The sequence below is a fragment of the Chenopodium album genome, chromosome 6 (genome assembly GCF_948465745.1).
Source record: "Chenopodium album chromosome 6, dcCheAlbu1.1, whole genome shotgun sequence".
Classification (NCBI taxonomy): Eukaryota; Viridiplantae; Streptophyta; class Magnoliopsida; order Caryophyllales; family Amaranthaceae; genus Chenopodium; species Chenopodium album.
The window spans coordinates 53,774,690-53,796,783 of NC_137839.1; the positions used below are offsets into that span (position 1 = coordinate 53,774,690).

The 22,094-nt window shown below is 36.0% G+C and overlaps 2 protein-coding genes across 2 annotated transcripts; both read left to right on the plus strand.

The window, feature by feature from the left end:
• The first annotated feature begins 1,167 nt into the window (after positions 1-1,167).
• On the plus strand, positions 1,168-2,283 carry LOC145636961 (uncharacterized). The gene has a single exon (XM_081688491.1). It carries the CDS (start codon positions 1,168-1,170, stop codon positions 2,281-2,283), a length of 1,116 nt encoding a protein of 371 aa, XP_081544617.1.
• Positions 2,280-21,613, plus strand: LOC145636963 (uncharacterized). Its single transcript, XM_081688492.1, has 9 exons — positions 2,280-2,544; positions 2,594-2,931; positions 3,042-3,150; positions 3,355-3,806; positions 3,861-4,149; positions 4,360-4,787; positions 5,042-5,122; positions 10,856-10,949; positions 21,375-21,613. The coding sequence occupies exons 1-9, from the start codon at positions 2,280-2,282 to the stop codon at positions 21,611-21,613; spliced, it is 2,295 nt and encodes a 764-aa protein (XP_081544618.1).
• The last annotated feature ends 481 nt before the right edge of the window (positions 21,614-22,094 follow it).

Sequence of the window (22,094 nt, forward strand, 5' to 3'; positions counted from 1 at the left end):
CACGTTGCAACTTGTTACCACATGATCCCCCAGCTCTACCTCATCAGATTTTCCATCCTGATCATTTAGAAACTTATGTTCAAATGACATCTGGAAGTTTTAATGCTACGCCAGCCCAATCTTTCTCACACTCTTCGAATTCAACTTAAAGTGGGGATCCAGCCCAAGTGATAAATGGGTCTACTGTTCATGTAGGCCAGCCAGGTAATTTTATATATTCTATTGCGTCTTTTTCAAATGTGGGCCTGGCCCAATCTTCTATTTTGCCTGGTCTGGACTCTGTGCTTCCTATTAATTCGACTCTCCATGGAATAAATGGGCCTGGCCCAGACTTTCACCTACAAGCCCAGATATTACAAACTTCTGTGACGCTTGAGTTTAATTTAGAATCTGGGTTTGATCCTCTGTTTCGTGACTTTGATCCATATGCCTCGTATCTATGCCATGGTCGAGGAGGTTTACCGGTGTCGGAAGCAAGGCGGTTTTCCCCTCCTCCGTTGGGTCCTTCTGGCCCTATTTTCCCGGACCCTTTCGGAGCAAGACCGAGTAATTGGGGTTCTTTAGCTGCTAATTCTCCATCTTTTATTCCATGTTATTTTCCGTCTCCGTCGCCATCCCTTGCTGCTTCTTTTCCGACTGAAAGTGCTAATGAATCGGGGTACATGGCTGACTTTGAAGATGGGTTCACTTTTTCTCAAGATTTGCAGGTTTCTGATGAGGCGTGTGGGGGTATTCCAATTCAGGTGATTAGCTCGGATACTAGTTCTGTGAATGTGATTTAGGATATCAGCTCTGACTCGGGTTCTGATTGGCCGGTGCCAATGGATTGTTCTCCCCCGATTTCCAGGTCTCTGTCTTCGAAATCGTCACATTCTGCTACAGCTGACTACCATGATAATAACCTAGTCAGGCGAAAAAATCCCTTTCTCTTAAATTATCAAAGAAAGGTGATCGAGTTTGGAATTGGGTTAAGGATACTAGCCCCTGTAAGCGTCATTCTGTTTCCCAAGCTGGTCCATCAACAAACTCCTTTCTTTCTGATGCGGGTTCAGTCTGTCTTTCGTTTCTAAAACCTTTTAAGAAACGTAAGTGTGATTCTCACGGTACTTCTTTTGGCACAAACTCTGAGGGTACTGTGACTCCTCGAACTGAGTCACCAAGGCAGCCATGAATGTTGCAGCTTGGAATTGTAGGGGCCTTGGTACGGCGGACTCCCCTAAAGTTCCATATATAGCTTCACTAGTCCGCTCTTTTGATGTAGATATTATGTTTCTTATGGAAACTCTTGTGTCTGTTGATATGGCTATTAAAAAGTTGTCGGTAGTAGCTTTTGATGGTTTTTGTGGGTTAGACTCTATGGGTCTTAGTGGGGGTTTGGTAGTTTTTTGGTTTGCCCCTGTGGTAGTTGTTCCAATTTCCATTTCACCTAATGTAATCCTTTGTAAGGTTGTAGTTCCTGGTAAAGAAATAAAACATATCATCTTTGTGTATGGGTCGCCTCATATAGCTTTTAGAGATACAGTTTGGAGAGAAATTTCTACACTTTTACTTTCTTTTCCAAACACAGTACTTTTAGGTGATTTTAGTCATGTTGGGTATATGAGTGATAAGGTTGGGGGTTCTTTGGATATTCCTGGTTGCCATAATTTTATGGAATGGAAGTTGAATTTGCAGTTGATTGATATTCCCTTTTCTGGACCTCAATTTACTTGGACAAATGGCCAAATCCATAATCCTACCTTTGAAAGATTAGATAAAGGATATGCTACCTCTTCTTGGTTTGATTTGTCTCTAGAGGCGACTATGGTTCATCAACCGATCCTATTCTCGGATCATGCTGCGATTGTTTTACGTGAACAAGGAAGGATCGCGTTTAAGAAACGTCCGTATAAAGTTGAAAATTGGTGTTTAGGTCTTCGGGAGATTTCCTCGCTTGTCAACTCTACATGGAAGATTCCCTATCAAGGTTCTCATATGTTTTCCATTTCTCGTAAATTGGATGATATGAAACGAAATCTTTTGTCTTGGTGTGTTTCGAACAAAAGGAAGTGGGGTATTGACTGGCAAGAGCTACAAGATTCCCTGGATTCTTCTTCTAATTTACAGGGGGAGCAGGCAAGAGGTGATCTTATGTTTTTACGGGACGATAAACTCTCTCGTGCTCAGACGGCCTATTTATTCTGGAAACAACGTTGTAAGACTCGTTGGGATGCCTTGGGGGATATCCATTCTCGTCTTCTGTTCCGTCTGTTCAAATTAGACAACGGCGAAATAAGATTATGAGCTTAAAGGATGACAATGATAATTGGGTTTTTGATCAGACGGGTATTTCTAATCTCTTGGAGAAGAATTTCTCGATTCTCTATAATTGTAGTGGAAATGCCCCTACTCCTTCACCTTGTAATTGGGATGATTTGGAATTTCCCACCCTTACCCCTAGTGATTATCAATTTTTAATGCTTCCTTTTTCTTCTTCTGAAATTAAGGATGCTATGTTTCATATTGGTTCTGACAAATCCCCGGGGCCGGATGGTTTCACGACAGGTTTTTTTTAAGACTCACTGGCAAGTGGTGGGTCACCATGTTATTGAAGCAATACAATATTTCTTTGCTCACGGTTATTTGTTGACGGAATGGAATCGCACCTTTTTGGTGCTGCTTCCCAAAGTTGAGCATCCAGAATCTCCTTCTCAGTTTCGTCCTATTGGGTTGTGCAATGTGCTTTATAAATGTATTGCTAAATGTCTTACTAATCGGATGCGTAGAGTTTTGCCTTCCCTGATTTCGGATACCCAGAATGCGTTTGTTCCAGGACGATTGATGGCAGACAATGGTTTGTTAGCGCATGAGCTCCTTTCGTTTATAAATACTTCATCTTCTAAAAAATGCTCGGCTGCGTTGAAACTGGATATGAACAAGGCTTATGATAGGGTAAATTGGGATTTTCTTTGGGAGGCGCTTCGTAGATTTGGGTTCCCGCCTTACTGGGTTCACATTCTACAGTCTCATAACAAAGTCTTATTAATGGTTCTCCGTCTCAGCCTTTGCATCCTAAGTGCGGTCTTCGTCAGGGTGATCCCTTATCTCCGTATCTTTTTGTCATTTGCATGGAAGTCTTTTCTCTGATGCTTTGTCGAGATGAACAACGAGGTTTAATTCAGGGCTTACGAGTTTTGCGTTGAGCTCCTTCGATTCCTCATTTGTTTTTTGCAGATGATACGTTGTTATTTTTTAAAGTTTCTCCAGCAGCCTGTGATCATATTCTCTCGGTAATTAGAGAATTTTGTTCAGCGTCGGGCCAGATGATTAGTTTCTAAAAATCCTTTGTGAGATTTAGTTCGAATACTCCTGAAGATTACAGAGACTACTTATCTTCGCTTCTTAGAATTCAATCTCGTTCTTTGATTGGGGCATATCTGGGTCTCCCAGTGGATTTGAGTCGTAGTAAATGTAAGGATTTCCAGTTCTTGGTGGATAAAGTGGTCCAAAGACTTTCTTCATTTACTTCTCTCAATTTATCAGCTGCCGCCAAGTTAGTTGTGACTAATTCAATTCTAGTAGCCTCCTTTAATCATATTCTTTCTATTTTTAAAGTTGCTTCCACCATTTGTGATCGGCTGGATGCTTTGCTTTCCCGGTTTTGGTGGAAATCTGGCAAAGAATCTAAGGGTTTAGCTTTGGCTTCGACTGACTTGATACATCTTCCTAAAGGTTTAGGGGGTCTTGGTGTTCGCCATCTTCGTTCTTTCAACTTGTCGTTTCTTGCTAAGCAGACGTGGCGTTTGATGAAGAACCCTCAACTTTTGGTATCTCGAGTTATTAAAGCTAAGTATCCTACACTTATTTTCTTCTCTTCCTAGCCTTCCTCGTTCTCGGCCTTCCTGGGTAGTCGTGGTCTGTTGGAAGGCCGATCTGTCTTATCTCATGGTCTTGCTTGGAAGGTTGGTTCTAGAGAGAAGATTAATATTCTGAATGATTGCTCGGTGCCTAATTTTTCGGTTGTTTTTAAGAATTCCGTTCCTCAGGAGGAGCGACCCTCCTTGGTGTCTGAGTTGTTATTGCCAAACTCTGTTGTTTGGAATTACTCTTTGGTTTGGTATCTATTTCCTGATGGTGTTGCTTCTGCAATTTTGGGCCTTGAGCGCCCGCGTCAGTTAATTGACGATTTTATGTAATGGAAATACTCTCGGGATGGTGTTTTTTCTACTAAGTCTGCTTATACTTGTGTTCTGACTCGGGGGCGGTTGTTGGGTGATGACTTTCTGCCTACTTCGTGGTGGAAACAGTTATGGGGGTTGCCTGTTCTCCCAAAATGGAAATTATTTTCTTGGAAACTTTTGCACAATGCCCTTCCTACAGATGACTTACTTGTTCGTAAGGGTCTTCCTATTGATCCTTCCTGCATTTTTTGTCATATGTCTCCTGAAACTCCAGAACACTTGTTTAGAAATTGTCCTTTCATTCGGGACCTTTGGGCCACCTATTATGGGTTTTCTCTGTCTACATTGGATTCTTTGGTTGCTTTCCAGCATTGGATTTCAAATATAATTTATGTGTATGCTAAGGCAAAGAACTGGGTGTCTTTGGATCTTTTCTTTGGTATGTGTTGGGCAATTTGGTTAACAAGGAATAATGTTAGGTTTCGATCGGCGGTTTATTCTCCGCAACCTTTCATTCATTTGGCTCTTGATTGGTGTGATAGAAGTAAGCAGGCTCGTGAGGTTCTTGACCTACCTGTTGGGGTTCCACCTGGTTTATGGTTCCTGTTGTGTCTCGGGTTCTTCGAGGTGATTTACAGTCTACTTGTGATATTTATATGATGTTTGATGGGGCTTGGGAGCAGGGTAGTTGTAATGCTGGTACCGGGTTGTGATTTTGGGAGTCTTCTTCTCCTCAAATCTTTGCTGGTGGTGCTAGAGCATGTGTTACTAGTTCGGCTCTTCACTCTGAATTACTTGCGTGTCTTTATGGTCTGAGGCATGCTTCTCATCAGGGGATTACTCGAATTGTTTTATTTACAGATTGCATGATTATTCTACAGTTGCTTGCTGATCATCAAATTAGAGATGTTTATGTTATCTGGGTTCTGGATGATATTCAGCATGTTTTATCCTCCTTTGAGGTGTGTCACATTTGGAAGGTTTCTAGGGCTTCGGTTGAAGATGCCCATAACCTAGCCGGGGCAACCAGACGTAGAGATTTACTTTGTTTTCAATTTTAGTTTGTTAGTTCTCTTTGTCAAAAAAAAAAAACACATTTTGACCCTCAACCCCATAAATACTTTAAGAATAACTCAAAGCTATCCTTGATATATCCTCTTCTTCCGTCATCTAATTAACTTGTAGACACCTTATTGTGTCCCCCCAAAACCAAACCCAGTAAAGTGTACCTTTCACGTTTTGATTATCGAATTGGGTGAAGTGTTGAAGAGTCTCCTGAATTTCCTCTAAGCTTTGACCATTACTAACATTTACTTAAATGTTTTAGGCCAAAAATATTCATTTTGTGTTCTTAAAATCATTCATTTTGTGTCTTTAAAATCACTCATTTTATTCCAATTTATAAAACGTCCAAACTAGTCTTTTTGTACATGATCACGGTTTAATAAATGCTCAGTTGGATGGAGTTTGAAAAGAGCTATCCAATGATATATTATAAGCACAAATCCAACTTATAACGAAGAAATTATGACCAAAATACTAAACCAATCCCAAACTGAGCCTTGGTCTACCTTACCTACGACCCAATGATCATGTGAAGGTCCAAATACCTTAATCCCAATCCTAAACTAATTAGGATTCATTAGGAACTTCTAGAACACGTTTAAGTTTACACGTTTTGACTTTAGCACTATTCACACACTCCCCTTTGACCCTATTTTGTGCTTTAATTTATGTGTAATGAAAAATACAGTCATGTGAGATGTTGTTAGATTCATCACAATATGCATTTTTTAAAATATCAACTTTTTATAATTTTTGCTTCTTGGTAATTAAAGTTATTAATGGTTGAATTAGTGCATTGGTAAACGTGACTAAAAAAATGTGTCAACTAAAAAGAAACGAGGAAGTATTATTTATCTTATTCCGATTTCTGGATCAAAACTTATGATAAAAATCGCAAAAAACAGTTATCTATCGCGCTGCGATGGTTCCATCAAGCCGCGATAGAGCTGTCGCTAGACCTGGCAATCCTGACCTAGACCCGATGACTCGACCCGAATGACCCGACCCATGACCCGAAATCGACCCGAAACTAGTGACCCGAAATTGACCCAAAACCCGAATTAACCCGACCCGACCCATACACGACCCGAAGTGGAACTGACCCGACCTTGATCCGAAACCCGAAATGACCCAACCCGAAACGACCCGACCCGAGATGACCCGACCCAAAGTTGACCCGAGACCCGAAACGACCTGACCCGAAGTTGACCCGAGACCCGAAGTTAACCCGACCCGAAAATGACCCGACCTTTAACTTCTTTTAGTAAATAATTATATAAGTTATAAAAAGTTTATACTAGGAAATTATACATTAAAATAGACCCAACAACATCTTACATGACTACATTGACTTTCATATAATAGCTAAAAAAGATGGTCAAAGTGAGATGTGTGAATAGTGCAAAATGTCAAATCGTTAAGAGTAATTTGGGACGGAGGGGGTATAAGAATAATTCAAAAATATTATTAAAACAATGACAATGATAATAAGAGTACGTATTAAAACTAAGATCAATAAGAGAGTGAGGTATAACTGAATTAGTTAGAGCATCCCTCTTAGTTTCAGGAGATCCTGAAATTTTAGTCAAAAATTCTAAACACACAAAAAAAAAAAAAAAAAAAAAAGGTTAATAAAAGTCAAACAATTACTATAATCCATGAAAAAAGTAGCCTTAATAAATATAGTGAGTTTTTCGTCAAAAATTAGATAAATAAATAAATATATATACAGAGTTGAATTTAACCCAATGAATCACCCGAATATGATTCGACTAAAAGTTGACCCGACCCGAAAATTTACATGACCCTAACAGACCCGATCCGAAAATTGACTCGACCCAAACTCGACCCGAAGTGTTGACCCGATACCCGACCCGACCCGATTATCGGCCGACCCGAAATCAACCCGAAATGAACCGACCCGGCCCAAACTTGACCCGATAATCTTTTGAACCGAACTTGACCCGACCCGAAATGACCCAACCCATACCCGACCCGAATGACCCATTTTCCAAGTCTAGCTATCACGCCGCGACAAAATTATTTTACTACAATTTGGATTCTTAATCTTTTCTAATCCTTCAACTCTCTTTTTTTCTTATAAATAGAGGTTGTTTCACCCCGTTTTCAATCATCAACAAGCTTGATCACTAACAATCATCAACTCTCTCTCTCTCTCTCTCTCTCTCTCTCTCTCTCTCTCTCTCTCTCTCTCTCTCTCTCTCTCTCTCTCTCTCTCTCTCTCTCTCTCTCTCTCTCTCTGAGTATGATAAAAACTTACTCCACTAGTTTAGTAAAAGACAATCACTTGTGTACACTATCCAATCCCTATCTTTTTTTTTACAAGATCTAATTAACTTGGTCACATCTCACATACTCATACTCACTGCGTTGCTACACTTAATTAATGGTTTACTTTACCAATGATTATTTCATGGCTCTTATTACCAACTTGATGGTTTTTATTAAGATTATTTTAGCCAAAAAAAAAGGATGGAAAAGAAAGCAAACCTTGAATAAAACTTCTTGGTATTATTAATTTATCTATGACTCTGTGTGCCAATGTTGTGTCAGTTGCAGTGTTAATTCGGATGATATACTACAAGAGGGGGGTGAATTGTAGTATGTTCCTAGTGCCTACTTTTCACGGAATATAAAACTGATTGCTGTTAGGAACTTAGACAATGCAAAGAGGATTTTACGAGGAAACCATCCAGGGCCCAACTGGAAGTAAAACCTCGACCCTACCTTAGGGATTTCAAACACAAACCAATTCACTATAATAGGGAAAACACCAAGTTACAACCTATTAGACACGGACATTTATTTCACAAGTTGGTCACTGGACATGCTACTTGATAGGACCCTATCCTACCCAATCTAAGCACCACACTTAGATTCACTCGTACCACCAAAGTACTACACGTACTGCCAAAGTACTAAATACTTGTACCACCTAAGTACAAAAATACTCGTACTACCAAAGTACTAATCACTCGGCCTCACACTAGAAGCTCAAACGGCCTCACCTAGAAGCTCACACATTGCACTCTTAGATTACAACGAGAATCCTCACAAACTCTCACACCCCAATACATAAAACACTCAAAACCCTTTTTCCCAATAACAAGATCTCAAAGAGTAACTCTAAATACATACCAATGAATAAAGAGATAAAACTAATATGTTGGACACTCGAGATCTGTCTGGAACTTACTGGAAGAAGTGTAACTGGAACCTGACTGGAACTTCGACCTGGAGGTTTGAATTAGCTTCGTGGTGAAGGATGAAACCATTAAGCACGACCACTAAGCTTCATCAACCTCGACTTTGAATGAATACATATGAGCATATTTATAGTACACCCAAATTATTCTTTTCGTAAAAGATAAGTTTTATTAAAAGATAGAAATAAAAGATATTTTCCAAAAATAAGTTTTCCAAAAATATATCTTTTGTTAAGAATATATTCTATCAATAATAATAAGATATGTTTACCATAAAATCAGATTTTATCTAAATCTTATATTTTTCAAATATACTAATATATCTTTTAACAAAAGATATACTTACCATATCTTTTTACAAAAGATATACTTGCCATATCTTTTTATAAAAGATATACTTACCATATCTTTTTACAAAAGATATATTTACCATATCTTTTATACTTGCCATAAAATTAGATTTTATTTAAAACTTATTTTACTGAAAATATTTTCCAAAAATAACTTATCTTTTTCCAAAAGGGATTTATTAGAAAATAAATATTCTTATTCTGTAAAACCAAATCCCTAAAAGATATGCACGTATTAGGTAAATATTTATATCATTAAATTCGACCTGCGACCTTTAACGACGTGCAGACCTAAGTTCCGATTAGGTTTTGGAACTCTGACAGTCTCTGAGTTCCTGACAAGTCAGTAACTCTAATTTCATTGACTATCATGAGTTCACCTTGGTTCTTTAGACTTGTTCCAGACTGACTTTTATGTCCAACATACTTACATGAATCCTAGAGCGATATACTTCGATTTCTTCGTCTTCATGTTGTTTCTTTGAAACTCTTGTTCTGGAATCTTGTAGTATTGATGTATTCTAGTTCTCGGGGCAACGCTAAGTTCCTGTTAGGGAACGTTCCTGTTAGGGAACTTAGATAGTTCTTGTTAGAGAACTAAGTTCCTGTTAGGGAACTCTTCATGTACCTGTTAGGGAACATGGAGCTCTTCATGTACCTGTTAGAGAACATGCTCCGACTTTCGTGAGAAAGCCTGCCGAAAGTTCCTTCTGGATCTTGTTAGAGAATACCTTCAGGTTCCTTTGTGGTTTGGTTCTTGTGGGAGAACCTTCTTTAGGTTCATTCATTCCCTCTTGTTCCTCTTGAAGTCTTCTATGTTCCAACCCATTGACTTCACCTAAGTCAGTTCCTGTCTTCACATGAACACTTAAGAGAAACATTAGATTGAAGTTTGTTTGTCATAAACAAACATCAAGTGAGAGAACTAATTAAACTTAAAGCTTATGTAAATACTCCTACACATATACGACTCACGTATGTATAGAGTACTTACCTCATGAAGCTAACATATGCAAACACCTATTTACATAGTTACCTTCATAGTTCCTTAGCCATCATCATGCTTATCAACCATAACACTCATCATTGTTCTTGTTCTTCTATTGCTTATCATATATTGCTTAAGTTCCTTATATACATACTTGTCATTGCTCAGGTTACTTGTATCATGTTCCAAGTATAACTTGTTCTTTCTATGCACAACTTAACAAACACATTAGATAGATAATCATCATTAGTTTACAATCATCAAAACCTAATTACTCAACAATTTCCCCCTTTTTGATGATGACAAACTAATGATGCTTATCACACATTAAAGGATAAATCGTTGTACATTTATTCCCCCTTAGTTCTTCAAGGAAATAACATTTAGAACAAGTTAGGAACATACACAGAAACTTGACATAGTTAGAAACTTAGCAATACACATCCTTATCAATATATATATATACTTTCAAAGATCATGTTGTAAGAACTTTAGACTTAACTACTACATACCATAAGCATCATACATATTCTTCCCCCTTTTGTCTTTATCAAAAAGGGTATTGTTCCACAAGTTTGTTTTACGTAAATTACACACACATAAAGTCATATGTCACACCTACCACCATATAATAAGTAAATATATAATGGTTAAACACTTGTTGTTCTAAAAAGCCTCAAGGTACTCACTTTTCAAACTGGATACTATTTCCACACTAATTTCCAACTCACAATCCAAAGGCCCAACTTCAAAACCCTTAATTGAACTTGACAAATAAGAAGTTAAAAATCAAGTAAAGATCAAAGCTAAAAGGTTAGAAATGGATTGCATGAATAGGAAAATGAAAGCGCAAGCTCAAAGGATATATAAAGAAGCATCTGGAACAAAATAAGTAGAGGGAACATGAAGTGGAATTTGTGCTCTTCTTTTAGACCTTTTGAGATGATAAGATTCACCACATTTATTCTTCATTTCATACTCTTGAACCTCCTGCTAAACACAACACATATTCATCTTGCTAATTGATAACCAAGTTCCCTTACTTCAACTACCAACTTCTTTCAGAAAAATTCTGCTTACTGGAACTTAAACAGATTTCAGCTTCATAGTCAAGTTCCTTCAACGTTTAATGTTGCTCCTTCACTAGCTAGCTTACCAAGTACACGAGTACTCGACATCAACATAGTCAATATTATTCATATTTAGATATCTAGGAAATTAAATATTGGATCACCCTTATTATTTATTTATTTTTTTTTTCATATGGTGTCATTACAAAGATTTTGCATGCTTTCCTAGAATAACACATTTTAAATCAATGAAGAAAATACTTACTCATATACTTGATTTCCACAACCAAATATGAACCAATTTGATTTCTTGGTTCCTACCTTATTCCCCCTGAGTTCCTTACCATTCTTCTTCCTTTTCAAGTGCTTACTTCTTTTCTTTTTCTTCAACTTCCCCCTCAACATGTAATCACTTTCTTCACGTTTCATTGAACCATAAAAGGATGATGAACAAACTTAGAGCACATGGGATTTAAGAATAAGAAGTATGGCTATATGAAAAGATAAGGAAATAGGGTCAATAGAATTCCGAATATATGAAAATATGAAATAAGTATAGCGCAACACGGACACACAACTAAAAGTTGTTGAATAATGTTGCATTCGAAGAAATATGGTGTGGATGCTTGAAAGTTGGCTAATAGATAGGTTAGTTCCCTCTGAAATTTAAACGGGTGAGATACAAACGGTCTGGGAACTTACCTGTCTTGTTCCATCAAAGTTTCTTCCATTGTTCCTTTGGCAACTTAGGAACTTCGTGTTTGACAGCACCCACAGTTCTATTATGAGATCTCTAATACTCTTAGGCAAGTGAATATGTCTTTTACAACACAAGAACTAAGTGTGACACATAAACAATAAGCGTACATTCTTTACTTCAAGTTTAACATGCATAAGAACCCCAACTTGACATAACTTAAGGGAAAAATACTTTATACTCATGTTATGTTTCATCAAGTCTTGTTCCATTAAGCAATATACAAGAATATGACAAGTTAAGACAGAACCATAAGTTAATCAATTCATAAATTCACATATTGCATTCATACCAAAAATATATCAATTCAATTCATCTAATGCCGTCATGTGAACATGAACTTATATCTTATGTAGTCTTAAACCAGTAAAAATATAACTTTTAAAACTTTTGGTTGATATGATGGCTTACCTTGGAGTTCTTGAAGTGGTTGTGTTTGTTCCTTGATGATCTCAAATCTAATATGAACTTCCACTTCTAACTCAAGTTCCATTGTCAATGGTTAATGCTTACAAATATATTTTCTCATCATAGAATCATCAAAAACCAATGCACAATGGCTCATTAGTTGTACCAAAAATATAATCAATGTAAATAAGTACAACTAATACCTTAGTCCATCTTGAAAACAAAAATTGACAATTTTAAAGCTCAATTTTCAAGAAGGAACTTGGATAACAATCTATCCTAGAGTATGTTCCACATAGACATCTATAACAAAAAGTTATACAAAAGACATCCATGACATCCATGTGGTACAACTCTAATCCCATATAAACAGCAAGATAAAATAACATTCAATTACCTTCAAGTCTAGCTATACGAGCAACAAGTTCCTGAAAAACAATACATACCTTTGTATTGGTTGTTTCCTATAAGAACCAACATGGCCTTGTTCCAATCACGTGCCTTACTCAACAAGCTTTTTCCAGAACACCCTTTTTAATCTCCGACCCTTTTTAGGTGTTCTAGAATAGGTTCAGGATGTAATAAACACCTTCTTCCTTTTAAGCTCATTGAGTTCTTGTTACACATCTAACCTTCAAGCTCCATCCTCAAATGCTTCAATATCTTGAGGCTCGGTCTTAGTTACATATGCATATAAGACACTGTAGCTCCATAGTTTGTTGAGATTTTGCTGGTTGGAACAAATATTATCTCAGTTCTGGAACTTTGTCGGAACTTGCTTTCTTGTATTGAGTTCATTGAACTTTGCTGCATGAGTTGGAACTTAACATCTAAAAGTTCCTCAACATGTGTAGATAGCCCTTGCTGTTATCCTTAGTGACATATTTCTTTATTAGGAACTCAGTTAGTTCTACAAGAATTTGTGAGTTCATCTTTTATAACCTGCTTGATGAGAACAAACCTGTTAGTCTCAAAATATGTTCACTTTTTGCACATTAAACATGATAGTGTAAACTCTTTTTGTTTTACTGATCTAGGCATTTATGGGTAATCGCCTTGGCACTTCTATCATCAAACATCCCTAAGTGGAACATAGGGTGTCTTGTTAATCAAAGATCTATTGCTTCAGTGTTGATGATGTAGTAAGAGACATTGAAAACTATTCCAAAGAACCTACAAAGACCATTAGCATATAACTTTGTTCTCTTCAAGTCTTTCATGATTCAAAGTTGGAAACTTGTTGTCAATCTTGTGTTCCTACTACAAACATCAAACATGACTGGAACTAGGTTCCATTGTTAGATCCATAACTTCATAAATAATGAACATTTAGCAACAAACCCTGTGATAGAAAAGACTTTCAACAAACAGTTCATCATTTCTTCTATTAAGAAAATTAACCAAGTGTCCATTTGCGTTCATTACTTATAAACAAGACATATCTTTCAATTAGTCTCTAAATATCACATGATAAACAAATCCATATCACTGAGATCCAACAGATTAGTGTTGCTTACCATCTACCCGATGTTGAAAGAGAATATAACATGTTTTAATCCTCATGCTTCTCAGTTTTTACCTGTTTTGAACTTACGTATACATATACCTATTATCAAATTCCTACTAGGTTTATCAAGCATAGAAAGATTAACATGTTTACAGTTTGAAGCATAGAATTATTTCGTAAAACATCTAGAGTTCCCAGCATTTAAAACACCAAAATGTGCATAAAAAACTCGACAAGATATATGTTCATAATTGTATAGGAACTTGACTTACTAACCACCTGTTATGCAGCAATTTTACCTTATGTGTTAGTCTTATAAGTCAAAGCTCTTCCATTGTAGGTTTATAGCAGGAAATATCTTGATTTGACAATCATCATCCCTTTGGAACCTCGCTATCAAGATACTACGAGTTCCTTCCTACTATGCACCTTCAACTGTTCATGTTCCTATTGATATTAGGTTGGAACATGCCCTTCTGGTCCTATTGACCATTGTATCTTGGGTAGAGGAACGTGTTGGTTTAATCTCAAATTCTTCAACACCTTGTCAAAGTTCCTCAAATATTCATTCTGAAGATATAACCTGAATAATCAAAACCCAAGAGAATTCTTTTGTGCTTTCAAAAGGTTAGTAGGTTAGTCAAGAGAGATAGATAAAATCTAAAGCATAAAAGTATTGAAACATAAAGTTCCATTGAGAATACTCCCTTTTAGATTTCGTTCCATAAACGAAATTATGGATCTCCAACACGTAGTCAAAGATAGTCATCTTAACTCATCATCCTTCATAAGAGTCTGCTACAGGAATTTATGCTTGGTTCCAAAGAACTTTGAACAATAGGAACTTGACCGGAACTTGCATAAGAAGCTGAACAGGAACTTGTACACTAACTCTTATAGCACCTTGATATAGAAGCTTTGTTATTCCTGTATCCTAAATCTATTTTATCAATTCAAGTTCATCAAGTTCCAACTAGTTAAGCACCAAGTTCCTAATGGAACAAACTTTTATGCACCGATTTATCTCATTGGACAAACTTACAAAACAATCATTAACAACTAGCACCAAACTAGAAGAGAAGTTAGTTTGTCATGATATATGCTATAAGCTTTAAAACAAGTTCTCTTTTACATCCATTCACAAATACCACCTTGGAAATATGTAATTGAATTTCAACAGGAATCTGTGAAGGATTAAGATATATACCAAAAGAAAATGACCAATATTTACATAGATTAGTATAGGCGACTTACACACTCTTCCATATTGTCGCTTCACCTACTACAAACCTCTTATAAAGGCTCTCTAGTGAGAGGAACTTGCACATAATTCCTTATATACAAACAACCAAAGTATCATCATTATTAATAGGTTGTCTCTACTCACATAGCCTGCAAAATCATTCACCTTTTGGCTTTGGTTACCTAAAATATATTGGGTACCTTCTTGTTAGTAATAGTCGTCAATAATCCAGAATTAAAACAACTACGATTAAGCCAACTATCTTTACTAACCATAAACATCATGTGTCTACATAATAAATATTCAGAATAATAAAAACACATGATAAGGTCATTCTTTGGCAAATATTCAAAATATTCGTTTATTACCTTGCCTAAAGAATTAAGTTTCCATTCAAGGGTAGTCCAGGTTCCAAAAGACCAAATATGCATAATTCTAAACAATAAGTTCCTTAAACTATTTCCAGTAAACAGATTCTTTATTAATAAATCAATTTATAAATTTGAAAAAAAATGATTTTTTTAAATACACTCAAATCAGATTTGAGGTTACACAAAATTGATTTAAAAACATTAATAATAAAATCAACAATTTAACTAAAAATACCGCAAAGAACTCGCATACATAATAACATGCATATAACAAAGAATTCAAAGACGAAACACTTACCTCAAGGATGTTAATCTTTGAATTACTTCTGCTTTAAAAGAAGATTTTGGTCTTAATGTGGAGTTGGGAACATTCTCGGGCTGAGTTCCAATTGCTGCATTTCTCGTAGATATACATCCTAGCCTGGAACTTGCTCCTCGGGGTTACCCCGTTTAATCTAGAGCATTGGCTCTGATACCAATTGTTAATTCGGATGATATACTACAAGAGGGGGGTGAATTGTAGTATGTTCCTAGTGCCTACTTTTCACGGAATATAAAACTGATTGCTGTTAGGAACTTAGACAATGCAAAGAGGATTTTACGAGGAAACCATCCAGGGCCCAACTGGAAGTAAAACCTCGACCCTACCTTAGGGATTTCAAACACAAACCACTTCACTATAATAGGGCAAACACCAAGTTACAACCTATTAGACACAGACCTTTATTTCACAAGTTGGTCACTGGACTTGCTACTTGATAGGACCCTATCCTACCCAATCTAAGCACCACACTTAGATTCACTCGTACCACCAAAGTACTACACGTACTGCCAAAGTACTAAATACTTGTACCACCTAAGTACAAAACTACTCGTACTACCAAAGTACTACCCACTCGGCCTCACACTAGAAGCTCAAACGGCCTCACCTAGAAGCTCACACATTGCACTCTTAGATTATAACGAGAATCCTCACGAACTCTCACACCCCAATACATAAAACACTCAAAACCCTTTTCCCCAATTACAAGATCTCAAAGAGTAACTCTAAATACATACCAATGAATAAAGAGATAAAACTAATATGCTGGACACTTGAGATCTGTCTGGAACTTACTGGATGAACTGTAACTTGAACTTGACTGGAACTTCGACCTGGAGGTTTGACTTAGCTTCGTGGTGAAGGATGAAACCATTAAGCACGACCACTAAGCTTCATCAACCTCGACTTTGAATGAATACATATGAGCATATTTATAGTACACCCAAATTATTCTTTTCGTAAAAGATAAGTTTTATTAAAAGATAGAAATAAAAGATATTTTCCAAAAATAAGTTTTCCAAAAATATATCTTTTGTTAAGAATATATTCTATCAATAATAATAAGATATATTTACCATAAAATCAGATTTTATCTAAATCTTATATTTTTCAAATATACTAATATATCTTTTAACAAAAGATATACTTACCATATCTTTTTACAAAAGATATACTTGCCATATCTTTTTATAAAAGATATACTTACCATATCTTTTATACTTGCCATAAAATTAGATTTTATTTAAAACTTATTTTACTGAAAATATTTTCCAAAAATAACTTATCTTTTTCCAAAAGGGATTTATTAGAAAATAAATATTCTTATTCTGTAAAACCAAATCCCTAAAAGATATGCACGTATTAGGTAAATATTTATATCATTAAATTCGACCTGCGACCTTTAACGACGTGCAGACCTAAGTTCCGATTAGGTTTTGGAACTCTGACAGTCTCTGAGTTCCTGACAAGTCAGTAACTCTAATTTCATTGACTATCATGAGTTCACCTTAGTTCTTTAGAATTGTTCCAGACTGACTTTTATGTCTAACATACTTACATGAATCCTAGAGCGATATACTTCGATTTCTTCGTCTTCATGTTGTTTCTTTGAAACTCTTGTTCTGGAATCTTGTAGTATTGATGTATTCTAGTTCTCGGGGCAACGTTAAGTTCCTGTTAGGGAACTTAGATAGTTCTTGTTAGAGAACTAAGTTCCTGTTAGGGAACTCTTCATGTACCTGTTAGGGAACATGGAACTCTTCATGTACCCGTTAGGGAACATGCTCCGACTTTCGTGGGAAAGCCTACCGAAAGTTCCTTCTGGATCTTGTTAGAGAATACCTTCAGGTTCCTTTGTGGTTTGGTTCTTGTGGGAGAACCTGCTTTAGGTTCATTCATTCCCTCTTGTTCCTCTTGAAGTCTTCTATATTCCAACCCATTGACTTCACCTAAGTCAGTTCCTGTCTTCACATGAACACTTAAGAGAAACATTAGATTGAAGTTTGTTTGTCATAAACAAACATCAAGTGAGAGAACTAATTAAACTTAAAGCTTATGTAAATACTCCTACACATATACGACTCACGTATGTATAGAGTACTTACCTCATGAAGCTAACATATGCAAACACCTATTTACATAGTTACCTTCATAGTTCCTTAGCCATCATCATGCTTATCAACCATAACACTCATCATTGTTCTTGTTCTTCTATTGCTTATCATATATTGCTTAAGTTCCTTATATACATACTTGTCATTGCTCAGGTTCCTTGTATCCTGTTCCAAGTATAACTTGTTCTTTCTATGCACAACTTAACAAACACATTAGATAGATAATCATCATTAGTTTACAATCATCAAAACCTAATTACTCAACATGCACGATAAGTAATACTAAAACTTCTTGTTGTTCTGAAATTTTATTACTTCCTGAATTCACCATGCTAGCTAAATCTGTCTCACTTTCAATATGCTACTAGTTTAGATACAATGTCAAAAAAAAAAAAGAAAAGAAAAACCTAGTTTAGATATATGGCAATTGAGAAATTTTGACAAGACCCACACCAGAATTTCAGAGGCACCTTCAAATCCCTCCTTTGTTAAAACACAGGAAACTGCTCTATTAGATATTAGCATTCTTTGTTCTGTCACCCCACCATTGACGGTTGTAATCTTTCCTCCCCCCCCCCCCCACCATTGGCTACTGTTCTAATATAATATGCCCCCACATCGCTCCTCCCTATTGCTGCTATTTTAATATGTTTTCTCCCCTTATTAACTGTTGGTAACTACTGTTAAAGCTTTTCGTATTATTTTGGGAATATCTTATTGAAGCAATTCAGAGTTACACAATATCAATGAGGTTGTGTTGGAATGTAATACTATTTAAGCGTTTATGATGATCTGAAATTAAGAATGGTTTTTTTTTTTTACATTCGCTTTGAGATGACTTTAATACTCAAGTCTAGAAACAAATAAGCTACCTTACTTATCCATATACAATGGTTATGATATGTTATTGACTGTTGTTTTGAAATGTTCTGCCCCCCAAATTGCAATACTTATTCTATTTTTATGATGATCTGAACTTTAGAATTGTTTAGCATTACATTCTATTTGAGATACCTCTCTTTGAAATGTTTTCTCCCCTCCCCTCACCCCCATTGGTTGTTGTTCTTGAAGGAAATGTGTCCTCGACTTTAGTGCAATTACTTAATATAATTATGGATCGTATTATGGAGATAGTAATTCGTTTATTTGGGTCGTCTATTCGTCTTGCTAGAGAATGCTATAGAACTTTGGGTTAGTATGTGACAAACCCAAAACCTGCCTAAAAGGATCGATCCTACAAGGTCACACATTATGTTTGGATCAATAAAGAAACCCGAAGCCCAAAGTTGGCCTTAGGGTGACCGGCCAAAGAGGGAAAGGGAAGAGAAAACCCTAACCTAATTAATAATAATAATATGACTATATATTAATTAGTTTTAGGGAAAATAAAAAATACACAGTATTCTGTTTTCTGAAAAACAACGTAAGTTTTCTCTCAATATTTTCTCTCTAAAATTGGTTCGTTCTCAACTCCAAGAAAGGTGAAAGGTTTTTTCCGTCCAACTAGCATTGGTGGAGTGTTATCCGGTGGACCAAATAGAGGAGTTGCAATTGAGGCTCTTTATCTCTGGTAGAGAAGAAGATTCCTAAGAGGATTCACGCTTCAAAGGTTAATTCTAAACTATTATGCGATCCTTTATTTGTATATGCATGAGATCCTGTTTAGGTGCGTATGAATGAGATTCATGAAATTCCGCTTAGAGTACCTAAAACCCTACAGTGGTATAAGTTAGCCCATTGCATATAATTTACTGGTCACTATAATATGATTATTTTGATGTGTGAATTAGGCTAATTTTAATTCGATTAAGGGGAGGAATTGAATTATGGATTAAAATAACCTCATTAAAATATGATTATAATTGATTAAATTGTGAATTTAATTTCTCAATTAGCCTCTAACCCTAATTTTTTAAGAACCCTAAAGCCCTAATTTCGAATTTGATGGTTATAAACCCTAATTTTTGATTTTAATTGTTAAATTTATATAATATAATCTATTTTCCATATTTAAAATTTTTTTAGATATGATTAATTAATTCATGTAAAATTAGTTTTATATGAATTGGGAATTATTTTATATGAAAAGCCCTAAATTAATTAAAATGGTGATTTTGATTAATTTTTCTGAAATTATGCATAAAGGATTTTGTGTTTAATTGTAATTAGATCACCAAAATTAATTTTGCAAAAGTTGTAAAATTAATTTAACTCAAAAAAACAAAAACAAAAAAAAAATTAAAATTGGGCTTGAAGGGGAGCAGCCACGGCTGGATGGCAGAACTACCTAATGGTGGGCCACGGTGGCTGCTCCGGTGGTCGTTAAGGGCGGAGGGCAGCAGCTAGGGGTTCAGGGGAGGGGGCAGTGGCCGAAACGTGCAACTGTTGCACGGTTCCAGCCACTACATCTACTGGTTGGTGTTCTGGGCTGCTGCTTGGTGCGCCAGCCAGCGCTGCTGTGGCTGGGCAGCTGCCTGGCTGCGGCGGCCAGCTGCTGCGCTGGCTGGGCTCCGGCCTGGCTGCTATAGCGGCTGTGACGTGGCTGGGCAGCAAGCTCAGTCACGCAGCCCTGTTTTCTGATTTTTATTTTTTTTAATTTAAAATAATAAAAAAAAATTATTTTAATTAAATAATAAAACATTTTTGGATAATATTAAAAATAAAAAAAATGATTTTAAGGGGATATTGAGCAATTCCAATTAAGGTTGTTTTAACTTGATTATAAGATAATCACATAATTTGATTTTTTAATCTAATTAAAATTAGTTGGTTAGCTTATTTTTAAGATAAAATCTTTTAAGTGGTTAGGATTTCAGTTTATCAAATATGATTTATATTATAGGATTTCCTAATTTATTGATTTATCCACTTACCATAATTAAGAATATTTGATATTTTGATTATTGGCAAGTATAATATGTGATATTATTATGTGGCATTTATATATATATGATATATTATTGCTATAAATGACTAGTATGGCCCTAGATTTAAATTATAAATACGATCTGCGTATCGTTATGTATTTTTGTAATTTAAATACGATCTGCGTATCGTTAAGTATTTTTGTAATTTTATTTAATTAGGAATTAGTTTAATTATTTAAATTCTTAATTAATCCAAAGAAGAGCCCAGATGAGAAGGCCCATGACGAAGGTGGATGGAGATCCATGAAGAGTCCAAGGAGGTGCCCATTCAAGCTTAGTTCTTACGATTAGGGGCCATACTAGCTCATATTTAATTTTGCATTTTATTATAATTCTTAAAATGCTTATAAGTTTATTGTATGTATGTTATCAATGCGCTAGAGTTCACTTAATTAATAACGACATAATAAACTTAGGTCCCGCAAATATTGAGGTTTGCTTTTCCAAATATAAAGTACTTATTAACCCTTAATTAATAGTAATAGGTCATGCATCCGCAGGGTATTGTTATTAATTTTGGGAAGTGAGGTGAAATTGCGAACTTTGCACACTTAATTTGGTTAACCTCAACAAAATCATCAAAAGCGTTTGGATTTTGAAGCAAAGGGACAGTTAAGCATGAGATGTTATTCTGTCTAACCAAGAGTTACAAATGTTGTAAATAGTAAATAGGTTACTTACCTTGAAAATGTAATTCTAAGAAAAGGCCTCCGTCTGCTTAATGTTGCATGTTGATAGGATCTTGGAATCACTTATTCAATTTGGGACATTAAAATTAACTAGAGTGCTATGTAACCTAGAAAATATAGCATTTCAGGTACTTTTATAAACATAAAATTGAACTTTGCCTTTTTTCTGTCTGTAGATAACATGACTAATAACAACAACAACTCGATTTTTAGCATCCGTCTCTTCCTTGAGAAGGATAGGCTGAGCGGAGAAAACTTCATCAATTGGGAAAGGACCCTAAGACTTCTTTTAAAGTCGGAGGGTAGAGAGGATGTCTTAGAAAACCAACTTCCAGTAGTGACTGATGAATCATCTGAGGCTGATAAACGTCGTGCTAGGCAGGCTAATGATAGGTCTACTCAATCACTTGCTTAATGGTGGCGGCTATGGAACCGGACCTCCAAAGGAGGTTTGAGACCAAAGATGCTTACACCATTATTCAAGAGCTTAAGGCCATGTTTCAGAAACAGGCCAGGATTGAGAGATATGAAATTAATAAGGAGATTTTGGAATGCAAGATAGGAAATGGTGAATCTGTTCGGCAACATGCTTTCAAAATGATGGGTCTTTTTGAAAGCATGGAACGTCTTGGATTCCCTTATAGCCAACAGTTGGCTACTGATATCATTCTCCATTCATTGTCTGACATCTTTAATCAGTTTAGGATGACCTTCAACATGAATGAGTCTGAAAAGACTCTGACTCAATTGCATGGGATGCTTGTCAATGCTGAAAGGAACATTCCCAAAGAACAAAAGAAAGAATTTTTTTATGGTTCAAAAGGGAAAGGGTTTCAAAAAGAAGGGGGCAGGCAAGAAAAACAAAGGCAAGCAAGTTGTCAAAGTTTCTGAAAAGC

Coding starts and splice junctions, on each gene's coding strand:
- LOC145636961 (XM_081688491.1), top strand. CDS start 1,168: ATGAATGTTGCAGCTTGGAATTGTAGGGGCCTTGGTACGGCGGACTCC.
- LOC145636963 (XM_081688492.1), top strand. CDS start 2,280: ATGAGCTTAAAGGATGACAATGATAATTGGGTTTTTGATCAGACGGGT. Junction 3,807..3,860: donor TGAAGAACCCTCAACTTTTG/GTATCTCGAGTT, acceptor TTCTCTTCCTAG/CCTTCCTCGTTCTCGGCCTT. Junction 10,950..21,374: donor TTCACTAGCTAGCTTACCAA/GTACACGAGTAC, acceptor TTCTGTCTGTAG/ATAACATGACTAATAACAAC.